Genomic DNA, 23,975 nt, shown 5'->3' on the forward strand with positions numbered 1-23,975 from the left:
ATACCAAACTTAAAATATTAATTTGTACATACTTGCATGTATGGTGTGCAATATACATAGGCTTAGTAGTATATATGACCGAAGCGACGCAAGCGAAACTCGACACATCATGTACTAGACGAGCGAATTCAATAAGTCTACCCCCCCATACCACATACCGGGGAAGTAGCATATCCTATACATATTCTCATACGCCATACTGGGTCACCTGCATTCTAGAACTTGGGCTGACATGTATCACCAAATTTCACATATCTCCTCATCTTTTTGTGGTACAGTCATGGTGGAAGAGTGTTTCTCTTACTGTCTTTAAAAGTGTCAGTAAAGGTGATAATTACTCTGTATCACAAGTTCTCCAATATTCTTAAAATCTAGTGAAAATATCTTGAAATTTTGAATTAATGGAAGAAACTTGAATATATTGCGATATACATATTTTCTTCAATTCTGTAAGCTAAAAATCTTAGGAGATTTTGTGAGCATATTTAACAAAATCAAATTTGAGAAATATATAACATTTAATTTAGTTAATAATTAATTATTGCATATTTTTTATATTGTTCTTGATGAATTCTGGGGTTCTCTTGGTTAAGATGAGAATCGTGTTGCCCTTACTAACAGAGGGCACAACACAGCGACAACTGAGCTGAAACTTCAGGCGCTTAGCTAGTGGCAACTGGGAAATAACTAGGGATTGGATCCTTCAAGACTCCCATTTTTTTCGTTGGGGTTTGTAGCATTTTAAGTTTTGGGGCTCCTGAATCCGCCACTGCTATTTTGTCCTCGCTTGTCATGAACATGACTTTTCAAGTTTCAACATTGATCTATCAGGTGGGGTGACCCGAGTTCTAATGGAACTAACAGTGAGTGTTCAAGTTCCACCATGTAGGGAGAGAATCTGCCAACATTGTACTTTTTCTAAAGTTCTTATATTTTCATCTACCTTTATATTTTAATTTTTTGTAATATTCTCTTAAGAAAGAAGAAGAGAAAAACCATAAAATGTGGAAGCTTCCGAGAAATGTCATTTCCTATAAATTATCGATAGTAGGATTATTGAAAATGGCATCGATTTGTAGATTGGTGGATTCATTATATTTTCACCATTTCCTATTCTTTGGAATACAAATGAGAGGCTAAATACTGTTAGTTTATTTGAGATCGAGTTGGCGACAGCGGCCCACCCCCGTTGTTGAAGTTTCTTTGTTTGATATTCGTCTACACTTCTACTTTTTGTTCTTTATGGTAAGAAATTCCATTATTGATGTAAAATGGTTCTAGATTATCGTTAGCTTTGCAGCCTTCTTAGAACTGTGCGACTTGTTACTGATAGTTCATGAATTAGCTCTAAAACACACTCCTAGATATTGTGATATCAGATTCGTGTTTCTTCCTTGGTTGATGTTCACCGGGAGGAATTATCCCACAATCATCTAATCAAGATTTTCTCTTCCATTTTAGTCAGTCTAGATCTAGATGGTAATGATTCTCCATTTGTCCTATTAGCCATTTTAACTGAGCACCTTGGATTCCAAGATACTTGTATATGCTTGGGGTACTATAGTGGTTGTACAGAATACGGATTCTTGTACCAGAAACTCTATGAGTACTTGTAAGAAGATATGGTATAGCTGTATCCTATTGTACTAGGTTTTTTATTTTCTGGCCAAAATAATGTACTGATGGTATCATTATGTCGAATAGGGAGCCCATTTTTGTATCTCTCATATATTCAGAAATGCAGTCGTATGTCCCGCTCTTTGCATCCATGCCCATATTTGGTTATCATAGGTGAACATATGATAGTAGGGGAGCTATGTACATGTTGGACACTTCAAATTTGGAGATTCTCATTCCATAGTTTGTTTTCTCTTATATCTAAGTATCATAACCCACTTGTAAGAAGCCTCTTTCAATTGCATTGCTGGTCATGACATCCATGGTTTTAAATTTCGGTTTCGGCTAAAACTTCTGATTTATCCGAAACCGAAATTTTATAGCCGAAATCCTGAAATTTCGGGCGAAATTCCATACGGCTAACGGAATACTGTTTTTTTTTTTTTTTGGGATGAAATTTCGGTAATTTCGTTTTAAATACTTTGACGGAATTAAAAAATACTATTTTATTACGTATTTCGACGAAATTCCAGAAATTTCTGAAATTTCGAACGAAATTTGGTAAATTTCGGGAATTTCAGTACGTTTCGGTCCTCACCGAAATCCGAAATTTGGTCAAAATTAAAACCACGATGACATCTATGTGTGTCTTGCTCATTCTGATTCTCACTTTTCTAGCTTATACTGCCCTTTCATCTTGCTTTCTTGATCACTATTTTATCACATCATTGGTCATCCTTTGATATCTAGCATTCATTTTACACTCCAAAGCAACGAATTATCTAGAACCTTATATGCATGATTTTAAATTTCGGCTGAAACATTTCGTTCCAGCTGAAATATTTCTATTTCAGCTACTATTGAAACGGAATCCACTTAGATTCGGAAAATTACCAGATTTTGCCCAAAAGTTCAGGATTTTGTTAATGTTTCGTTCGAAATATGTGAAACATGCAACTTTTCAGATAAAAAAAGAAGCAAAGTTTCTGTCGAAATGTCAGCAGAAACCCTGACAAAAATTAACTACTCGCAGAAAAGAGAAGACCAACGAGATTCCTTTAAGATATTTCTAAATAAATGAGAAAAAATAAAAATAAAATGAGTGGTGTAGAATCTTACCTGGATTTCGGCCGTGATTCCGTGATTTTATTAGATCTCGGTCGAAATTTTGTTCCGAAACCTATATGTTTCCATTTTGTTGCTGACCAAAACTGAAACTTAAAACCTTGCTTGAATAAAGCATACGTTTCTTGGAGTAAAGTGTAGTTTTTGATATATCCATACACTTTTTGATACATTTTCCGGAGTAATTTGGCTGTGGCTTACACAATATGTTCTATTATCATATTTTATTTATTGTGCTTGTCATGACATTTGTTGCATTCTTAAAGCCATCGTTCTCTAATCTCTATATACTGTACAGTTGGCTACTACAGTTCTGCTATCAATTACATCACATTTTTTCCTGCAAAAGATGGGGACCTACTAAAATATATTATTTTTGTTATTTTGTACATTATTCTCTTTGTCCATAAATTGCCTTAGTACGATAAAGCATTTTTCTGAGGCCTGTCTTTCTTTAGGGCCTTTTATCCGCTGAACACCGTATCCAGTTATGTGAGCTAGCTTGCAAAAGCTCTTCATTCATAATGGTGGATCCATGGGAGGTAATATTATGGCAAATGGAATCTTTCCTTATACCTAATAATTTTTTGATTGGCTTCTGATAAAATTTTGTTATCATTTTAGAGTTATAGTTTTTTGTATAAATCACCTATGCATTTTGTATTTGACACACATCATTCTGTGATTGTATCAGTGAGTTCATTTAAAAAAGCAGTTTAAAATACATAACAGTTATCTCGGCAAAAATTGAAGAATAGAAGCTTCGAAAGGAATCATTTTCAAAAAAAAAAAAAAGTTTCAAAAGAAAATAACCCTAGAATTGTTTATTCAGCCTCTAGAAGCAAAGCAACTGCTGGGCTGAATTTCTAGCCCTTTTTCTGCTCCATGCTATATGATTTCAAGTGAGTGGAGCTTGGGGTTTGTGATGCCTGTGGCCCCACTTGAGCTGCATCATATGCTCTCGAATCCATGCTATTTGTTTGTGTCTTGATTTCTAAATGAAATAGATCTATATAGGAAATGAACTATAACAAGTTGAGTGCTTGGGAAAATTGTATGTGGTCTTATTTGTAAGATACTAGAAGACAACACCATTGATTTGTCAATTCATCTTTGGAAGCTTAAAGAAGGTCTGCATACCTAAGAATGTGGTGGATGGGAAGCAAGTGGGGGGACTCTTCACTGTAGGACTTTGGGAAATCTTTTGTTGCTTTGCCCCTTTAGAAGAGGAATCTATAAAATTTTTCTGATCCTTCACGCAGTGTGCGATGTTGACACGAATCATCATCACAAATCGTAATCCTTTTGAATTTTCAGTAATTGGATCACGATTAAAGCTTCCTTAGATTTTCCCACTGGGGATTTCATATTAAGGGTTGTTAAAAGAGAGGAACAACATTATCTTTAGAAGTAAACCAAATCTCTATTTAATTTAGATAATGAATTAAAATATATGCGGTTTGCACTCTCTTTGATATGAGGTTTGCGCGCTCTTGTTTTTAAAATTAGTAGCATCTATTGAGATATGTTTTTTGCAAGATCTCAAGATAGATGAAAACCTCTCCCAAGGTTATTCTGACATTGACCTTGGTGCCTACTTGCTTGATATCCCAGTTCCTTGGCTAGCATGAGGGGTGGCGGGTGGCTTTTCCATGATGATGGAGGTATATTAAGAACCAATTTTCCTTGTGCCCATTGGAATTTACTACTCCGTTAAAATAAAAGGATTGTCTCCCTTGGAAGGACTTGAATTATTATTGATTTATTTCTTCAATAGAGTAATTGTGGGAAAAAAACTTCATTAACTTTGTAAGGTGGGTTCTTATGGCACTTGTATGCCTCGGCTACTCTTAGATATTGTCTATATATGCTCCTCTCTTCAGATAAGGGAGGCGAATGGTGATCCTGATCTTACGGTTTCCCAAAATCTTTCATAATTGGAGATTCCTTTTCTCTGATGTACCTCCACATCGGAGACTTTTAGTATATGTAATTATTATTATTATTATCTTCTGGTACTTTTTCTTGAAATTATTGATGATCCATCAGTTACCAGAAGCCTCGACAAAGACGGCTTATGATGCATTTTTTAAACAAAGTTCTAATTGAGTTAAGTCCAGAAAAGACCTTGAGCTTATTCCCATGAATGCTCAGTATTATATTTTGAGCTGTCACTGTTCCCTACCCTCACTTTCATTCTATTTCTTTGTGTCTAGTATCAAGGCTGTTCCTTAGTGCTATTGTCCTTGGTTTTCTCACCTCAACCCTTAAGGTTGATGCAATAGCTTTATTTATTTATTGCAGGCAAAGCAAAGCACCTTTCAACGCACCTTGACTGTTTTGGCTAGAGTTCAGAGTTTATTGTGTGAGAGTGGATTGATTCCCGGAGGTAAATTTGGAAGTGTCTTGTCCTTAAATTGTTTGAGTCAATACATACTGTTAAGTTTATATATGCTTTATTCTGATAAAAAAATGCAGCAACTATTGCATCTATGCTTCATTGAGCAACTACCCTAGATACCATAAGGCTGGTTTTGTCTGTGTGATAACAAAACATCTGTTTCAGAAGAGTGGTAATTATTTGTTCAACTTTTACTCAACTGTAGGTTAGATAATTGATAATAACAAACACACATTTTAGCCTTAAAGACTGAATTTTTATTAACCTCGAAACTATGTTTCTGATCTTGATGACAATTCTAATTTCTATTGATGGAGAATTCATTTTTTATCATGGAATCAGTGCACATTGTGCTAGTGCTGTAGGAAATCATGAATTACTGTAACTCTTTTTATTTTTATTTTTAAATACAATAGAGTGGAAATATGTAACAAGACATTATCCCATGGACAAATGTGTTCTGTTATTTTGCTTTTGAAGCTAGATTAAAGTATCAGCAAATGTGTTCTGTTATTTTGCTTTTGAAGCTATATTAAAGTATCACCTTTTAGTTGTTGGAAGAACATTATTTTATGTGATCACTTCCTAATCTTATAGGATGCCTTGGCCTTCAATATTTTGGGTCATTTCTTTTTATTTCACGCTGGTCAGGGCTAGTGATGTGATTGCGTGTGATGTACAACCGTGACCGTACCCAGGCCCTCCCAGAGTCAACACATTTTGTTGGGCTATAGGCCTTGACAAAATGGTGGGACTCATTGATTCTTTGCTAGGGGGGCTTCCCAATTGGTGCATCGTGTGTCTTGCTTTGGAGGACTCCATAGATTATTTCCTCATCCATTTCTCATCTGCCTCAAGCTTTAGGATTTCATTTTCTCTTTCTTCGGGTCCTATGGGCTATGCTAAGTGTTTTGAAAATCAGAATTGAAATGTAAATCGTAATGGGGGTCTGAATGTATCAGATCGCAAATCGTAAGATTCTTTAATACACACAAACACACACACACATATAAGAAAATATAAAAGATATAAATAATTTATAGACAATAATAAATTAACTAATTAATAAATGTAAATTCATTAATTTAAACAGAAGCTACTATAATTAGTTATTCAATATCTTAATAAGAATTGTTTGCTATCAACTTGTCACATAGTAATCATTCATTTCCTGTCCAAATCCATGCATATTTTATAAGAAAATATTAACTTGTCACATACTAATCTTCGTATTCAGATTTTAGCGCCTTCCTTTCCATCTTTTCCTCCTCCTCTAGTCTTTTTTCCTCTTCCTTTCCATCTAGATAGTCAATCTCTTGTGCGATGACTTCTTTTCTGTGTTTCTGCTTTCATCAAATGCTTTCTTCCATTCCTTTATCTACACCTTTAATACCCTTAGTTTATGGGATAGAATGAAACCCTTCCATCCTTCCACTTGTATCTCCCTCCACCAAGGCTTGTATCATATCATCGTAACCTATACCTCCAACCATGCCAGACCATTGATCTGAAGTAGGGCGGGCAGAGCTCTTTGAAATATGATATGGAATCTCTCCTCCCATTCTTTAGAAATAAACACCCTATCCAATCTACTGCAAATGATGTAATCCTAGTTGTTTGTCCATGTGCATCTGGAACCTTCAAGAGGTAAGCCCACCAATTCACTATTCTGCATAAATCTTGAGAAATTCCTCATACCGCTCGTAATCCTCCCTTGGCGGCTCTTCTTGTGCGGAAACCTGATTGTGTTAAAGTACCCTCCCACTATCAATGGTCCTTGGCAGCTATGTATTTCATGTAGCTCCTCCCACAATCTGTTTCGCTTTCTTGCTCTTGTTGGCCCATATACTGCTGTTAATTTCCATTTCTCGGTATTACCTCTCATTTGGGTTAGATGTATGAATATTGAGTACACTTTCCCATCTGCCTCCTAGATGCCAAATTTCTCCTCTCTCAATGCTATGACGAACCCCCACGCACCCCCCACGCACCCACACACAACCCCGCTCGTGGGAATTTAACGCCACCCACCTTCTATTACTTCTTTCCCATATGTTATTGATGAGCTTCTCTCTTTAGAAACACACACTTAATGTGCCTTGGCTAAATCATCCATCTAATGTTGCATAAGATTTTCAAAATGATGAAGCTTGTTATTAATAGTCTGTAAAAAAGGTTTTCTTATTGCTGGAAAATAAAATTCAAATTATGATATTAATAAAAATAAAAAACTATTATGGATTATTGTACCCATTTATCTATTCTATCCTTCGCTTTTGACAACATATTTTACTTAAGTTGTATGCCACATGTTGGTTTTGGAATAGTTTTTTTGGTTTCACCAAAATTGCAGGTGATATTTCAGGAAGAGTTTGTTCAAGGTTCATGATTGATGTTTTGACTCTTAAAGAATAATATTAATGCACTTAATGATAAATTTGCAGGTTTCCTATCTGTGATGTACATATAATCTTTAGTTTTTTTTTTGAATGGTAACATATAATCTTCAGTTTACTTTGATATGTATCATTATTTATTGATGAAAAATAAAAATAAAGAAGCTATACCATTTTTTTTGCTATTACAAAAGTCAACCTAAACCCTTGCTAGAAAGGACACTTCAAGTCTTGAATTCTTACTATGAACTTCATTCTTTCAAGTGACAATATGCGAGTTATAATTTTTATATCGTTTTGCTCTAGATTGGCCATGCACTTCTGTTTGATAACCTGGCGTTTCAAAGAGAGTGAGAGGTTTTTTTCTCCTATGTAGAGTCCCTCAAAGTCATGCTTTTATGTGGATCTGATCTACTTGAATCCTTTAGCACTCCTGGAGCTTGGATTCGTGACCAGGTATATTTCTCGCCATGCCTTAGTAATTCACAATCACCAAAGAGGGTAGATAAACTCATTTTGTTTCTCAATTGATGGATTTTTGTAATTGCTTCTTCTGCTAGGTTCTTCCGCGTATGCCTCCTAGTATTTTCAGCATTGTAACTTTTTTTTTTCCGCTAAGGGAAAGTAAAATTTATTAATAACAAAGTTCTTAAAAAATGGTGATGATTTCATAGCATATATATGATGTAATTTCCACCAAAAGCGGAGAACTTGTTTGACAGAGACACAAATATCTCCAATGTTACCATTCAAATAAATAAATAAATATATCTCCAATGTTTTGCAATTTTTTGATAAAACAGCAATATCACAAAATTTCACCTAGATTCCAAAAAGAAAATATCGAGATATCTCCATATTTTCTTTTTTACTGTAAAAATATCATGAAGATATAGCGATAAATTCACGATATTATTTATTGTCCTAATTTTGTTCATATCCGAAAAATAAAAAAAAATTAAAATGCCCGCGATACACCATTCTTGAGAAAATTCCCTTTACAAATATGGTTATATGATTGAACACAGAAGTGAACCAAAAAAAAGTTGCCAGATATTAAGATTGCAATAAATTTGAATTAAAGCGTAGGTAGGGTAAACTTCATTACCCAATAGGGAATCATAAGTATTCATTACCCTCTCAAAAGGTATTTCAAAACATATATGTATATATGTATATAAAACACCAACATGCCTTAAAACTTATTTAATCGTAGCCATTGATAGAGGATCAAATTTAGTCCTTAGATCAATCTGAGTAAAGCCTGATTTCTATTTTGGAGCAGCCCAAAACAAAATAGAAAGTGTATCACATGTTGCTGCCTAGAAGACCCATAAAACCAACTTCCAGAACTATAGAACTGCTACCATTGGACCCTTACTTGCTATATTCAATTATAAGGACTTCGTCCCCTATACCAAGTTACTAGTTCTATCCCAGAAATACCACCTTTTCTACTTTGGAAAATTTCCAATTAGAAACCTTCCAATTCTGACCTAAAATACTAACATTTTCCTTTCACAGGGCCACCAAAACGTACTTACGATTTAACAAAAAAAATTAAATAAAAAGAACTAAAAATTCATAAATCATAATGACAGCCTACACACTTTTGTGATGAATAGAGCCCAAAGTTGGTCTACTTTGGGCCAACTTTTGGATCTCGGGGCAGACACATCAATTTTTCTTGTTTGACCTGACACTAGTCAGAGGTTGTGTGTGCCAATAATAATCCATTGCACTTCTTTAAATATGTCGAAGCATCCCTTAAATAGTGTCTGAAGCTAAAAAGATTGTCATTTTGAAAGCAACCATAGAGATCCAAGCCTAAAGATGTTTAGTTAACCCATATTTGAAACATGAGTTGTACACTATTTCAAAATGCTGTATCAAAATCATTCAAAATGGTGCAAAATACTCTTTAAGATTCGGTATGGAAAATCACTCAAAAGTGCCCCTTTGTTTTAATAGTCAAAGTTGTCAATTGACAGCCAGGTCCATCGATCGAGGGCCATAGTTCTCGATAGATGATGATCACAAGGGTGGTGCTTGATTCTCAAAAGCTCTCAATGGAGGGGTCACCAATCCGCTCAGCTGGTGTCTTCGGAGTAACAATGCTGTTCGATACAGTTACAAAATTCTGCAAATAATTGAAATTTTTTTGACACCATTTTAAACATTAAAAATTCCCAAACAATTAGAAAATTCTCTCATCTTTGATATTAAGTGCTAATTTTCCAAGTGAAATGTGTGTTTTCTGTATCGAACGTGAATTTCTTAAATAATTCGTCAGTTTTTTATATGTTATTTACGAATCTCATTAACATATGAAAAATAATTTAATAAGACATTGCTGTGAAAATTGAGCTGACATCCTAATCCAAGGAGCACATGCAATTAATCATTGCTCCATGCTTTTCATTGTGTCCTATTTAGAAAAGATCGGTATATGTATATAAACATGCATGTTGTAATTAGAAAAACACATGCATTGTTTCCGTATTTTTTCAAACTCTTCCCAAATATTTCCCAATTATTTTGATTGCCTTGCCAAGTTATTCCCAGACCCAAACTTTGTAACCATGCTGTTTACTCAACAGCATAAAATGTTTTTTGTAAATTCTAGATTTATGTTTGCTTTAAATCATTACATTCTTTCATGTTTGTTATTGCAAATATACTTTAGTTCCCTTTCGAAGTTTCAAATCTCCCGACATTTTATCTTGTTGGAAATTGTAAATCAAAATCAATTTTTATGGTTTTGTGAAAAGTCTTTGCGGTCTTCTAGGATAGTAATTATATGTTGAAAATGTAAGTGCCCTTTATGATTTCTAGAGTTCTTAATGCCCAGACTAGATTATTAAAGAGTCAATGTGGATCTCCTTTGATGTTGCTTAGGATACCTAAAGGACTCATGGGGACTACAACAAAGTCTTTAATGTAGTTAGCTATTTTAGGAGTGTTTTGTGTCGAGGACAATGAAGTCATTTGTGTAGAGATTGTAAGCTTAAAGATAAGCGTAAAGGGTAAGCTTCAAGGGTAAAGGTTCAGAGGACACTAAGTCACTTGCAAGTTGTTTTGATATATAAAAGGTTTTTTATTGGTGTTTCATTTGTGTATTTTAGTGGAGCTCTACACGGGCTCCGTGTATCTCCCAAGCTTCCTTACCTTGCTCTTATGATCACAACACTACATAATCGATCCATACAAGTGGGGCCAACATATCTGAAGTAATGATGGGAAAGAAAATGTGCAGTTGAATGATGTACCCTGAAACATTGGTTTTATCTTCTCATAACGAACTATGCTGAGCTTAAAAAATCAGCCATAATTCACAACCTGTAATGCATACACTGATTGAAGGGAACATATAGTGCATATTACTCTTCCTTGTTTTAGTGCCATGACATAAAATGAAAGAGAAATGTTTGATGACCTTATTTCTAAATTTCTCTTCAGGTCAGAAGTATCTGTAGTGACTATGGCATCGTCTGCATTCACAGAGAAGGGAAAGACATTGAGGGGATCATCTCCGTGGATGATATTTTATTTGAAAATAAGGTGTGCTTGTTAATAGAATCCTTTGCTGGTCTTCTATTTTTTATAAATTTACTTTGATAAGCAGCTGGACTTTGCCTTGGGGAAGGAATTTTACCAATATCTTATCCTTTCTTAATTCGTATTCAATACTTTTGAATGTTGACTTCCATGACTGTCAATGGTTGCTTAGCCAGCTCAAGGAACGAACCATGGTTTCCCTTCTGAGTACTTTTCTGTCTATTTCAGACTAATATTGTAGTAGTGGATGAGCTGATACCAAACCAAATTAGTTCAACGCGGGTGAGGTAAATAATTAATTGGAAAGCATCTGAAAAAGCTATTAGTTTGTTATTTGTGGGATCTTCTGATTTCCTTATCTTCAGAAGAACATGAAAAGGTTTTTTTTTTTTGGTAGAAGGTTATAACATGAGAAGGTGGAATTGCTTTTTGTTGTGTTTCTCTTTGCAGGGAATGCATTAGGAGAGGGTTGTCAGTGAAGTATCTGACTGCGGATGATGTCATTGATTACATCAAGCAGCAGCATCTCTACTTGAACTCAGATGAGCAATGATTAAAAAAAAAAAAGGTTTTCCCCTTAGTACTTCATTGTAAATTGTAATTGCAGCTAATTATTCAATTGTTATCAAGGAAGAAGATGTTAACTAGGGAAAAGTCCCATTTATGAATCTCCCCCTATCTATTAGTTATTGTTTCTAGGGATAGTTAAAAGATTGTGGATCATTTGGGATCCTCTGTATTCTCCCTATCGTTTAGGGGAATTGCGAGCGTCCATCGCAAAGGAGTTTTCACGGCGGGTCTGTCGCACATCAGACCAGCCACCTCGTTAATGAAGACAGCAGCTTCTGTCTCCATTCACGAGGTGGCTGGTCTGATGTGCAACAACAGACTAGCCGCAAAAACCCCTTTGCGATGGAGCTTAGCAAATCCCATCTTTTAGATATTATATATAGGGAAAGGGTACGTGCTTTGTACCCTCGATTGTAATATCTTTTTATCTTAATATGCCGGTAGGGGTACTGCCTAACTCCAACTTACCTGTTAAAAAAGTCTCATTCATGAATGTATGTACAGGCACGCATACATACATACATACTGCACGGAAAGGACCCAAATTCGTGCTTTCATATTTCTAGCAGCAAAGGATTCAAGTACAATGAAAATAGGTTGCTGTAATTGGGCAAAAAAATGTGATTGTAGGTTTAAAATTTTAAAGGTGTAAATGGAAGGTGGTTGGGTGCAATATAGGTCTCTACTCCTTTGTGGGAAGCTTTAGTGGCGATGTGACAGCTTAATAAAATTTTGGGCAAATTCCTGTTTCCAAATACAGCACTCCCCCGTAGATATCATCACTATTCTAATATCCGCACCCCCATGTTTTGACAATGGGAAAGACCCACCTTGTGTTACATAATTTAATGGCTTAAATAGTGTAAAACAAGGTTAGTTTGCCCCACACAGGCTCACTTTTCAGCAGATTGTCCATCCTGAAATGCCTTCTGCTAGCAAATCCCTTATCTTAAATATAAGAAGTAAACATTTAAATATATTTATTTAGATTTTAATGCTGAACATTTTAGTCAGGGAAAGTGCCATTTCTAATAACGCCAGTATTTTCTCTTCTTTAAAAAGAATTTAGACCATGTTTTTGGATTCAAATTTGGATTTGGATTTGAGTTTTGGATACAATTTGTATCCTTTGGTGACGTTTATCTCACCCCAAAACTTGTATATCTTGCAGATGTAAATTAACTAATTATAATTTAATATTAGAAGACAACATGTGGGATGATGCGAACTGTCCATTCGATGGGCCCAAAAATCATTTTCATAAGATAATCCCAACCCTCTGATCTATTAAGGAACTGCATATTATGGAAACTGCTATAAATCTGACGGTTGGGATCATCCTATGGAAGTGATTTTTGGGCCACAACCTATTTATGTTGTGGCTCATCATATGGATGGTTTGGATCATGTGCCCATCAAATGGACGGTTGGATCATACAATGTGTGCCCATCAAATGGACGGTTTGGATCATCCTACGGTGTGGTCCTTACGGTACTTTTTGAATAATAATGATCTGTTCAAACTTACACCATCTTGCCTTTATTAGAGAGAGAGAGAGAGAGAGAGAGATTTTCAAAGGATTTAGTGTTGCTTTTAGTGATGGAGAGATTTTAGGGATTTCTAATATAATGAAGGGTATAATGGGTAAAAGAAAAAACAGAAAACTATTTTAGGCACAAAATTGTATCATTGGTAATTATGAAAACTTTAAGGGGATTCTGGTAGAGATGTTTTAATCCAGGGGGTTTCTAGTAGTTTTCCCGATAAAAAAAAAGGGGGCGAATTTATCATTTCCCTCTTCTTATTTCATACCCTTGAAATCTCACTAAAAGTAGAAACAAATTTGGCCAGGAACAAATTTTAGGACTTTGAATTTTTTTTCCCTAGAAAATGTTTTCAGTGAAAACTTCACGTAATATCAATCCCCTTAATTACAAAACACAATTCCTGATTAACTTTAGACTTCTTAATTAGGTGAGAAATGAGAATTAAAAAGAAGCGCATGCTAACCCACTTTTGCAAACTAACCTGCGAAATTTGCAGGGGAAGAAAGTGGAAAGGAAATCCATTTTATAAATTGAATATTCACTCTTGCCATTTGGAGAGATTGGAACTCTCATGGATTGCAATCTTTAACTGGGGGGAATTAATTTCAAATTCAATAACCAAAAATATTTACATTTTATTGGGTGCAAGGATTATCAGATTGGTATGATTTTTCGGCCATTGGAGGTAAAAAATAGTTCCTACAATATTTTTTTGGATTACAGTTCAACTAAAATGGAAGATTGTTACTCAAATCTGCATGTAATATTTTTCCCAATCTTGTAAAACTATCATTAGAATCAAATATCTCCAATAGCTAAGAGTAGAGGTGGAAAATGTTATATAAATATTGGTTCTAACTCTAGGCCACCATTCTCATTACTGTATGAAAGCAATGAAAGCAGGAAAGATGACTGTGGCTGTTCTAGCTTTTGTGGCCATGTTTTGTATCGGAGGTGGTTATGGAGCAAGGGACTTTAATCCTAAGACACTTGACCATTCCCATTTCACTTCCCAAAAAGATTTTGAGATTAAAAGGTCTGTTCCAATGGGCCTAGATCCAATTCATGACTTTTCTCCTCCTCCTCACTCTTTCACTTCCCAAAGAGATTTTGATATTAAAAGGCTAATTCCAAGAGGCCCAAATCCCATGCAGAGTTCCGAATATCCTCTTCCATATTTTACTTCCAAAGGAGATTTTGAGATAAAAAGGCTTGTTCCAAGTGGCCCAGATCCCATTCAGTCTCCTGGCTCTCCTATTTAGTTCTAGAAAGCTCCAACTCGTGCACAAGTAGGTTCTTGAAAGTAGTTATACAATAAAGAGGCTTGTTTTGTCTGATTCAAATCAAATGTAGCCTCTCTTTCTTTGTTTTGTTTTCGTCTTCATTATAGCAAATATTATCAATCTAAATAAGTAATGCTGCTAACAGTTTGGAATGCAATAAATATAACATTTTCAATCTAAATAGTGTTTCTGCCAATGTGTGCAATTTGATTTCTCTCTCTCTCTCTCTCTCTCTCTCTCTCTCTCTCGTGTTTGGCACATTTTTGGTGAGTATTTGCATTGCACTTGTTTAGAGATGGTTCTTTTATTTACTGGAGAGGGAGAAAAGGTAAAATAGAGTGGTTTTAATTAAGGAAGATAGTACAGTGAGTTCGGAAGCTTGAAGGTCCTTTTTCCAGTTGGAAGTCCAGTGAGGCTGCTCCACTGATCTCCAACAATTCCCCAAATGCGGTACCCATCTTGAATCAACAGCTTCCTTTGCTCTGACTTGTAATTTTGCACTCCTTTCTCTCCATCCTCCACACCTCTGCGAGCAATTCTCAGTTAGGATTACACAAGTCTAATGCATTCTTGAATTTTACAAATAGAAAGGTAAAAGATATTGGGGCTCTTTTTTTTCCATAATGAATCTTTAATTTATTACACTTAATTTTTTAATGGATTGTTCAGGTTGCAACTTGGGTCAAGTTTTACCTGAACCAATCCGAAAATAATCTGGTAAGGGTTAAGAAATCATGGGTCTTGGGTTGGATCGGGTTTCAGGCTGAAATACCCGACCTAATCTCGGGTCGGGTCAGGTTTAAAGAAAAAATACTCAACTTTTAGGTGTACTATGAATTTTTTAAATATCTCTTGAATAACATGAAAAATTTATTTTTCAGTATATATAATGATACAGTTGTTATCATGGAAGTGTTCATGTTTGTTACGTGAAAAAATAATTTTCTTCTTAAATTTATGAACTCGATGACCTAAATTTAGAGATGTAATTTTGGTGTGATGATTATTTGTTTTCTATAATCTTTGAAATTAGCCACCATCCAAAGCTAAATATTAAAAACCCAACCGGACCCGAGAAACTATCTCCAGTTGGATCGGATTTATGAACCCGAGAAGCAACTCGAGATAATTTTTAGAGGGGTTCTGCTGATGAGTGCCCAAAGGGCACCCGTTAAGGTGCATTGGGAAAGAGATTTTACACATATTTTTATAAAGAAATCTCAAGATAGGTGTAAAACTATTAAAGTAAGTGTAAAATGATTGGAAAATCTCTTTCCCAATGCACCTTAACGGTGCCCTTTAGGGCACTCCTTAGGAAAACCCTTTTTAGAGTAGAGTAGGGTTATGAAAAATTCATCCTGCCCGACCCGAGTTGCACCCTAGTTAAGTATTTTTTGGAAGTTGTAACAGCTATTCTCAGCTAAGGAGTGTCATTATTAAAACTTAGACTGGATAAGTGAAATATGTCTGCTACAACTATAGAAAATGGAAAGCATTGATTACCTTGATTTCAATCAAGGCAAATGTTATGCTATCGAGGAAAACATTGAAAATCAAGATGATAAAAAGGAAAGCATTGATGGCCTTGATTTAAATCAAGGCTAGGAAAGCATTGAAAACCAAGATGGTAAAAAGGAAAGCATTGGTAGCTATGATATCAATCAAGGAAGATGTTGTGCTAATGAGGAAAGAGAAATTGTGAATCAAGTCAACTATTCAAACTAGATGTCAATACCAATCAAGCAAATCAAAGAAAGATGTTGTATTATGCAAATCAAGGCAAGCTATAAATCTTGCAAATCAAGGCAAGATGTTGCATTACAAGGAACACTTTCCTAAGTCGATTCCTTTATTCCTATTCTTTTACATCGTAATAGGATACAAAATATTCTTATCAGATCTTGTAAATATATATTAAAGCTCTATAAATAGAGCCTTGTACACATATTTTTTCATCAATAAAAAAAAATACAGAGAACAAATTTCTCTCTTCTTGTTTGTCTAAGCTTCTTCAATTTCTTAGGTTTCTTTTCAATTTCTTTAGGGTATCCGAGCAAATTGCCTGGGTTCAAAACTCCTTGATATTAAAAATCCACATCTAATGGCCAACCTAAAAGAGGGGTCACATGTGCGACATGTAGGCCAACCCTAAGAAGAGGGGTCACATGTAAGTGGGAGTGTTAATATATAAAAATTAAGTAACACCGCCTCCAACTGCTTAAGCATTGAAAATCAATCACAGCCATCAATGCTTTCCTTTTTATCATCGTGCTTTCCATTTTCTATAACATCACACCAGTCATGCCTTTGCTCATTGGCTTTCTATATTTTAAGTTCAGTTAGCACTAAAGAACTCTGTTTGGATTGCTATAAAAATATTTCATAAGGAATAATTTTCTGTAGGATTTTTTTGTTCCTACAGAGAAGATAAATTTTAATTTTGGTGGATGTCTGTTGCTTGAGAGAACAGCCACTGAGAGCCACCTCATATGAAATAAATGAATAAGACAAAATCTGCTGCAAAGTGAGCCTGTGTGGCTGCTCTCTCATTCAGGAGCCAGACGCGAAATGCCTTTCTGGGAAAGTCCCTAGCAAAAGTGTTCTTCATATGTCTGAATAAACTAAAAACTCATGAATGATAAAATGAAGGGCGCCCTTGTAAAACCCAGCTACAAGGACGCCCCCATTGGTCCCTATTTACAGCTGACCTCGACAGTACAGCAGATCTCAAATAGTCCAAGCTATTAAGATCTAGCATGGGATGTACTAGATGGACGGTCTGGATCGACAAAATGCATGTTTCATTGTAGTACAATATTAAGCATGTGTACTTAAGAGAGAGTGAATAATTAAACCTTAAGATGAGGCCTGTCCATCCGGTGTATCCTTCCTTAACGAGATTGTCAATGGTGCAATCCCTTAAATGTTCTCCACGAGAAGAGATTAAGAAGATCTTCAGTCCTCTTCCTTTTATCTCATTGTAGAGGCTCAGTGTATGCTCCAAAGCAGGGGCCTTGCCCTCTTTCATCCATCCTTCTAAAGAACTCCTATTCAACTTCTCCCCTCTGCATTTTAAAACAAAAGCTACATTAGTGAATTAGCATATACACCAAAAATCTGTGTACACACCATCATATCTACCATCTAGTCAGTGTCCATGCCTATTGATCTAGACATTCACCTGGTGGGTCTAATCCATCTAAAATTCGCAGCAATTGTCGGTAACGATCATCCGATCAGTGTGAAAAGAGAAAATGGTCAGTGGTCTCCATTTATAGTAGAAAAACTCGGAAACTCGAGTTGGCTCCAATTTGAGCCGAGTCAACTCGACTGAGTCATTCAAGACTAGTAGATAGAAACCTCCACTAGACTAGTGATCTGGGCATTTGGACTTGGGTAGATTGGAAGATCTCTCCAGTGATCGACGGATGGTGTTCATCGGGAGAATCTTCAACGGTCGGATCGCGCGCATAGCTTAGCAACACCATCTGATCATCATTCTATTCAATTTCTACATTAAACTTAAATTAGGCTAATATTATCACCTATCTGCCACATTTTATTCCTTTCCAAATGGGTCAGCTCAAATTCTTGCCCAAAATCTAATTCGACTGTTTATTGGCATTAAATCATGAAAAAAGCAATTCCTTGATCTCTTACAATTTAGACATATTGATCTACTGTTTTTCTATAGAAGAGTAAGAGTTAAAGAGATAAGATTAATTACCCAAACTGATGTTTCTTGTAATAAGGAGTGGTAGACAAAAGCGTGTCATCGATGTCGAAAATCCAGGCATCTTTGCCATCTCCTGCCAACCTGAAGCTAGTGCCAAGGTAGAGAGTGCATTCCTCTATTGCCCTCTCCGAGTCCACTTTGTACTGAGTTGAAGTCATGTACTTACCAATATATTGTGTACATTCTCCGGGCACCACATCAAAGTCCCTAATGTTGTTTAGCTCAACGTTAATCCTCCAGCTTTCACAATAATTCTTCAAGCTAATTCCAACTCCCCCATTTTTCCCTTTGATTTGATTCAAGATACTCCAATCTCCAACTCCCAAACCAGTGAGGAGACTCAAGATCCCTAGCAAAAGCAACAGATTGCTACCCATTTTTCTAGAGATAGGGAGGTTGGGCTTGAGAATGGAGATTTCTAGGCTTTTGTGGGGGTTTATGGGAGAGGAATGGGCACATGGTGTGGGGTAGGCTGGAATATTTTGTCATGAGTGATCACATGATCCCTACTAATGGAGCTGGGCTGGCAAATGTTTAAATAATTCATAAAAAGACATGAAGGTCAAAAGACTTCGTAGCAGAAGAAATGAGACAATTACAAAGATCGAGGCGGTCGGTCGGTAAGGGCTTTTTTTTATCTAGTAAATCGAACATGATGGATTACAAGGGGGTCGTTGAATCTATTATCTAGTTAAAAAAATTAAGGACTTTCTAGGTACCATCCCAGAAGGCATTTTGCGCTTGGGCTGTTGCATGTGACAGCAGCCACACAGGCTCAGATTTTGTCTTATTCATTTAATTCATCTGAGGTGGCTGCTCTCGCATGCAATAGCCCAAGCGTGAAATGCCATCTTCGAGAGTCAAATCCCAAAATATTATGGGAAAAATCCATAAAAAAAAATATTTCATGGAAAAAGAAATTCCAGTGGTCTCACAGGTTTGGAATTTTCCTTGAAAACAGGGCAAGATTTTTATTTTGGCTCCGTTTCTTTCTACGTATGATGTACGTAAAACAAATTTTGTACCCATTTTTAAGTGCAACAATGGGTGTAAAATTTGTTTCTACGCCCATTTACGTTGAAAGAAACATGCTTCGTTTGGTTGCTAGTAAAAACAAAAATCCAATGGTGATATCAGCATTACCTTGGAAGTCTCTAATGTATTTTTTTAGGGAATGGTGCTCTCTCTTTCTCTCTCTTGACTCATAATGACACCCTTGTCTAATAAATGCTCGTCCCCTCCTTTGTCTTCTCCTTTTTTTCACAAAAATTCAACGGAATTTTTTTTTTACTTGCAATTTTATTTATTTATACTTGCAACCAAACGAAGCAGAGAAAAAACCATGGAAAATGAGTTAACCAATCTGTGGAATTTATTTTCCACTGCATCTTCTTATTTCTGGAGCAGTCCAAAAACATTTATAGTATTTGTCGGTTAGTACTAAATGCCCGAATAATGGTATCGGAAGAGAATAATAGTAACGATGAAATACACAGAGCCAATCACGGCCCATGTACTACAGTAACAGGCCAGACCCAGTGGTCTGGATTAGGCTGGGCCTAGTGTTTGGCCACGGCACCTCCTGCGGGCTGGTCCGACATGGCCCATGACACTTGAATTTTGTAATTCATGAAATCTAAATTTAATTGCAATTATTTTTTATTTTAATTGTGATTAATTTGTGATAGTATTATTATTTCTCAAGTCTCAATTGATTTTATTTACAATTTTGTATACTCTATAATTCAGGTATAATAAAAGTGTTATTATTTCTCAATTGGATCAATTTAATTATTTAAATTTTTTGGAGTCAAATTAACCATTTATAATCTATCAAGATTTTTCATTATAAAAAGAGAAGGCTGGCCCAGCACGACACGACCCAAGTGGGCTGTGGGTAGTGGGCCGCGCTATGCAAACCCCCTAGAATTTGTGGGACATGCCAACCCAGCCTATGAGGGAGCCGTGTTGTGCCGATTACCTTAGAATTTGGTCCCCCTTTATGGACTGACTCCGCGTCAGTTGTTGAAACTAGCCATTCTTTAAGTCCTTGTGATTGGCTGGCTGGACTTCCTAAGAAGTTGCTTTCCAAATTTATCTCGACCCCAGCAAGATTACTTTACCTTGTTTGGTTGCTCAAACGCTTAGCATTCATTGGAATTTCAAATGCCAGTGAACTTCCAATGAATACCGATTTCATGTTTGGTTGCTAATATTGCATTGAAACTCCATTTGACTCCCAGATATGTTTGGGACATCATCGTTGCTTTTTTCCTACATGGCGCCCATGTGGCACTAATGTTCCCTCCTCTCTTCTTAGAGTCAAATTTTATCCAAATTGTGTTTTTTAGTTTTAAGAAGAGTGGAAAAGGTCTTCTCTTATTTTCTTTCTCTCTTGACTATCGCTCTATAAAACTCTATATCTGTAATGACACCCCTACTTTTTCCATTACTCTTCGAGAGGATTGCTGCGCAACCAAACACTACTTACCATTCTTCCACTATTCTCCGAGTGGAAATTCTAGACATCTTCCATGCTTGCCTACTCCCTTTTGACTTCTTATTCAACTACTCTCACCAAACATGTAGTGCTCGGTTATTAGGGCTTCTGGAAGAGGTGCGGAATGACCCTCTTGCCCCGGTTGCCCTTTTGGTCGCCCTGATGCCCTCGAGCGTCCTGGTGCCATGTGGCAGCCTCCCATTGGAGGTTGGATTTCTAACCTCAACAGGAGTGACAGGAGCATGAAAAGCCACTAAATACAAGAAAAACGAAAAGCCAATTTGAAGTAGGGTATTTTTCACTGTTTTTTAAGGAATTTCTCATGATATATTCATTCTCTCTCGCCTCCTGCCCTCTTAATTCTCTCTCCCTCCTTCCTCATCTCAGCTTCTATTTCACAATTATGATCGTAAAAGCATACCTAAAATCCACTTGAAATCTCAACATTTCATTATCATCTAATCTTAGCCTTTGATTGTAACCCTAATAGCTATTTCCTAGGCATAATTAGACCTGGCAAAAGTGACCCGTGCCCGCGGGTTGACCCGGCCCACCCGCAAATTTGCGGGCACGGGTCTAAGTTTTCGTGACCTGTGAAAAATCAACCCGCGGGTGACCCAACCCGCAAAAACACGGGTAGGGTCGGGTCAACCCGCGGGCACCGGCGGGTACCCGCATTTTTACAGTATATTTAAATTTTTGTGAGAATGTTATCGTCACTCACGCTGTTTGTTTTTTTATGAGGGAACTCCTCACTTTATAAAAAGTACGGTATGTCCGGCACCCTAGGATTATCCAAACCGTCCATTAGATGGGCCGTACCCTAAATAGGTTATGCTCCAAAATTATTTCCATCGGTTGATTCTAACCCTCCGATCTATAGAGGGTTAGGATCAACCCTCTAACATCAAGATTGGAGGGATAGGATCATCCTATGGAAATTATTTTTGGAGCATAACCTATTTAGGCTATGGCCCATCTAATGGACGGTTTGGATCATCCTATGGTGTGGGCCATACCATACTTTTAATAAAGTGAGAGTGCCCAGTAGTGTTGTTAACATTTCAATGTGATTTTTATTTTATTATAATTTGCTATCAAGCTTCTCTTTTGGTAATTTCTCGGCAAGTGGGCATTGTTGGTGCACATATACGCTCATCGAAACTGTTGGTAGCAAATGTAAAAGGTGAAAAAAAGTAATCATTACACACAGAAAAAAGTAAAATAGCGAAACTATAAAGTGTTAAATGAAAAATTACGTAGAAAGGGTGATAGATTGTAAAATTACCAAAAAAAATACAAATAACCTGTAGAATGTTATGACAATTACAGGAAAGTTATATGCTGTCAAATCAAAATAGTGATTACAATCCCATATTTGCGGCATATTTGCGGGTGCCCGCGGGGTGACCCGCGGGCCGCGCGGGTCACGAGAATTTTGACCCGCAAAAATGCGGGTCATTTGATAACCCGACCCGTATGACCCGCACCCGCATCACCCGCGGGTTGACCCGGCCCGGCCCACCCGTTTGCCAGGTCTAGGCATAATAACTTCTAGAACATAATTACAATTTAGAATATTCAAAACTCTACTGTCCTCATTGGTGATTTTTAACTACCAATATGGGTTACTTGAAAACATTAAGTACTGATTTTTTTCTCCAATGGGAAAAATTGATTTAAGTCTTGAATTAAGCCCTTGAGGGTTAGTGATTAGTGAATAATTAGAGACTCAAATTTATTCAAATTGAACCAAATGTCTCCTAAATAATCCTATTTTGTTCTTGGAAAAAAAAGGATATACATACCATCCTGTCCACAGAAGTAAATTATCTCTTCCGTCCTGAAATTCATGCATTCTTAAAACAAGACATAGAGAAACAGACATGAAGCAATGGTTAAGCATGCAGTGGGAAGAGACAACATTGGGATTTTTGGCTTGCCGGAGAAAACAAAATAAGTTTCATAAAAGAAATTTGGGAGATTGCTCTAGGAAACCAGAAAGAAATAAAAGAAGTTGGTGGATTGCTCAAGGAAACCCAAAAGAAAAATCAAAGTAACCATTAATACCATCCCAAGAAAAGTAATTTCTCAATTGAGGAGAGAGTCATGGGATTCAAGCCCAAGAATATGAGTATATTTCTGTTAAGTGTTAACACTGCAACAAACACTGATGTGGCAAAATTCTATTACAATTTGAAATTCCAACAAGGTTTGCTTCAAAATCCAAGCACAAATGCATCTCTTATAACCAAATTTGCATTTTGTAATCTCCTTCAAAGCTCTTCACATTGTAAATGCCTAAAAGTGAAGTGTAATGGGATTACAAAGACATACATGGGGAGAGATCATGTACAAAACCATCATCAAAATTTTGAGAATAACTCCAAAGATCATATCTGAATCGCACCCTGCTCTTCTCCAATCTCATAGCTTTCCTCAACTTAGAATTGAACCTCCTCACCAATTGCCTCAAGGCCATCAATCCATTTCTCCAAACCCTCGTTGCTCTTCGTTGAACGCCAACAAGGGCCTCACCACTCCCTCTACTGGTAATTCTACATCCCCAATCCATGCTTTGCATCCTCATTCTCCTTAGGATTGAGTTTCTCATTTTGAGCTCCTCACTTCTCATCTAAGTTGTGTGTCATTGTCCAGAGGATTGTTTTTATTGCCTCATTCGTGAAAAAGGCCACGAATCGATTGCCTCCGCGTGTCATGTTCATTACCATGTGCCTCATTAGCTGTCTTTGACTCACTTGGCTGTCCACTAAATATTGTCCGGCGCCCCATGTCTCTTCAATCACCATCATCCAAGTGGGTAAGAAGATAAAAGAGCTCATATATAGAGCTACATCACTAGTGGGAGAAGCATCTTTGAAACAGATTTGATGGTTTTCAAAGAGCCATCACTACCAATGTTGTTTTACCATCCCTCCATCTTCCTAGATAGTTCTCTCTGACCCTCTCAGATGACTTTTGACCTAAGGTCCTCATCATCCATTTCCTTTATAGCTTTTTACCTCAGGATTTGGATAGGGTGAAGATATGAGCATCTCATTTTTTGTGGTGAGGGGCCAATGGGAAATATATGTAGGTAGAAGTGTTGGGTAGTTGCTTTATCTTTAGGAAAAGTTCTGTTATTTTTGCTTGCCTAACCATGATACTTTCTAAAGTAGTTTTGAAAAGTTGTCAAAAGGAAACCATCAGCAAAAACATTGATCTTACAATAATATTATGT

At 36.5% G+C, this 23,975-nt stretch overlaps 2 protein-coding genes across 4 annotated transcripts in view; one reads left to right on the forward strand and one right to left on the reverse strand.

Annotated features, from left to right (window-relative positions):
- Nucleotides 1-11,775, forward strand: part of NMNAT (nicotinate/nicotinamide mononucleotide adenyltransferase) — a 29,155-nt gene extending 17,380 nt beyond the window's left edge. For all 3 annotated transcript variants that reach the window (XM_077396662.1, XM_077396660.1, XM_077396661.1), the window contains exons 5-10: nucleotides 3,201-3,284; nucleotides 5,047-5,131; nucleotides 7,916-7,995; nucleotides 10,999-11,100; nucleotides 11,326-11,384; nucleotides 11,548-11,775. In XM_077396662.1, coding sequence (XP_077252777.1) covers nucleotides 3,201-3,284; nucleotides 5,047-5,131; nucleotides 7,916-7,995; nucleotides 10,999-11,100; nucleotides 11,326-11,384; nucleotides 11,548-11,650 — 513 coding nt within the window. In that variant the 3' untranslated portion in view covers nucleotides 11,651-11,775. The remainder of the gene's footprint in view (nucleotides 1-3,200; nucleotides 3,285-5,046; nucleotides 5,132-7,915; nucleotides 7,996-10,998; nucleotides 11,101-11,325; nucleotides 11,385-11,547) is intronic.
- Nucleotides 11,776-14,631: 2,856 nt separating this feature from the next.
- Nucleotides 14,632-18,736, reverse strand: LOC143892206 (acid phosphatase 1-like). Its single transcript, XM_077396663.1, has 3 exons — nucleotides 18,226-18,736; nucleotides 17,354-17,563; nucleotides 14,632-15,024 (listed from the first exon to the last, which is right to left on the reverse strand). Exons 1-3 carry the CDS (start codon nucleotides 18,609-18,611, stop codon nucleotides 14,847-14,849), a joined length of 774 nt encoding a protein of 257 aa, XP_077252778.1. The 5' UTR covers nucleotides 18,612-18,736; the 3' UTR covers nucleotides 14,632-14,846.
- Nucleotides 18,737-23,975: the final 5,239 nt, after the last annotated feature.

Source organism: Tasmannia lanceolata, unplaced genomic scaffold, assembly GCF_043159265.1.
Source record: "Tasmannia lanceolata isolate RefF3 unplaced genomic scaffold, GAP_Taslan_0.1 ptg000015l, whole genome shotgun sequence".
NCBI lineage: Eukaryota > Viridiplantae > Streptophyta > Magnoliopsida > Canellales > Winteraceae > Tasmannia > Tasmannia lanceolata.

Bases quoted from the DNA above. Each gene is read 5' to 3' on its own strand.
- LOC143892206 (XM_077396663.1), bottom strand. From the start codon at position 18,611: ATGGGTAGCAATCTGTTGCTTTTGCTAGGGATCTTGAGTCTCCTCACT. The intron at 17,564-18,225 runs GTAATTAATCTT...TTTAAAATGCAG, and splicing joins TACAAGAAACATCAGTTTGG to AGGGGAGAAGTTGAATAGGA. The intron at 15,025-17,353 runs GTTTAATTATTC...AATTGCTCGCAG, and splicing joins TGGACAGGCCTCATCTTAAG to AGGTGTGGAGGATGGAGAGA.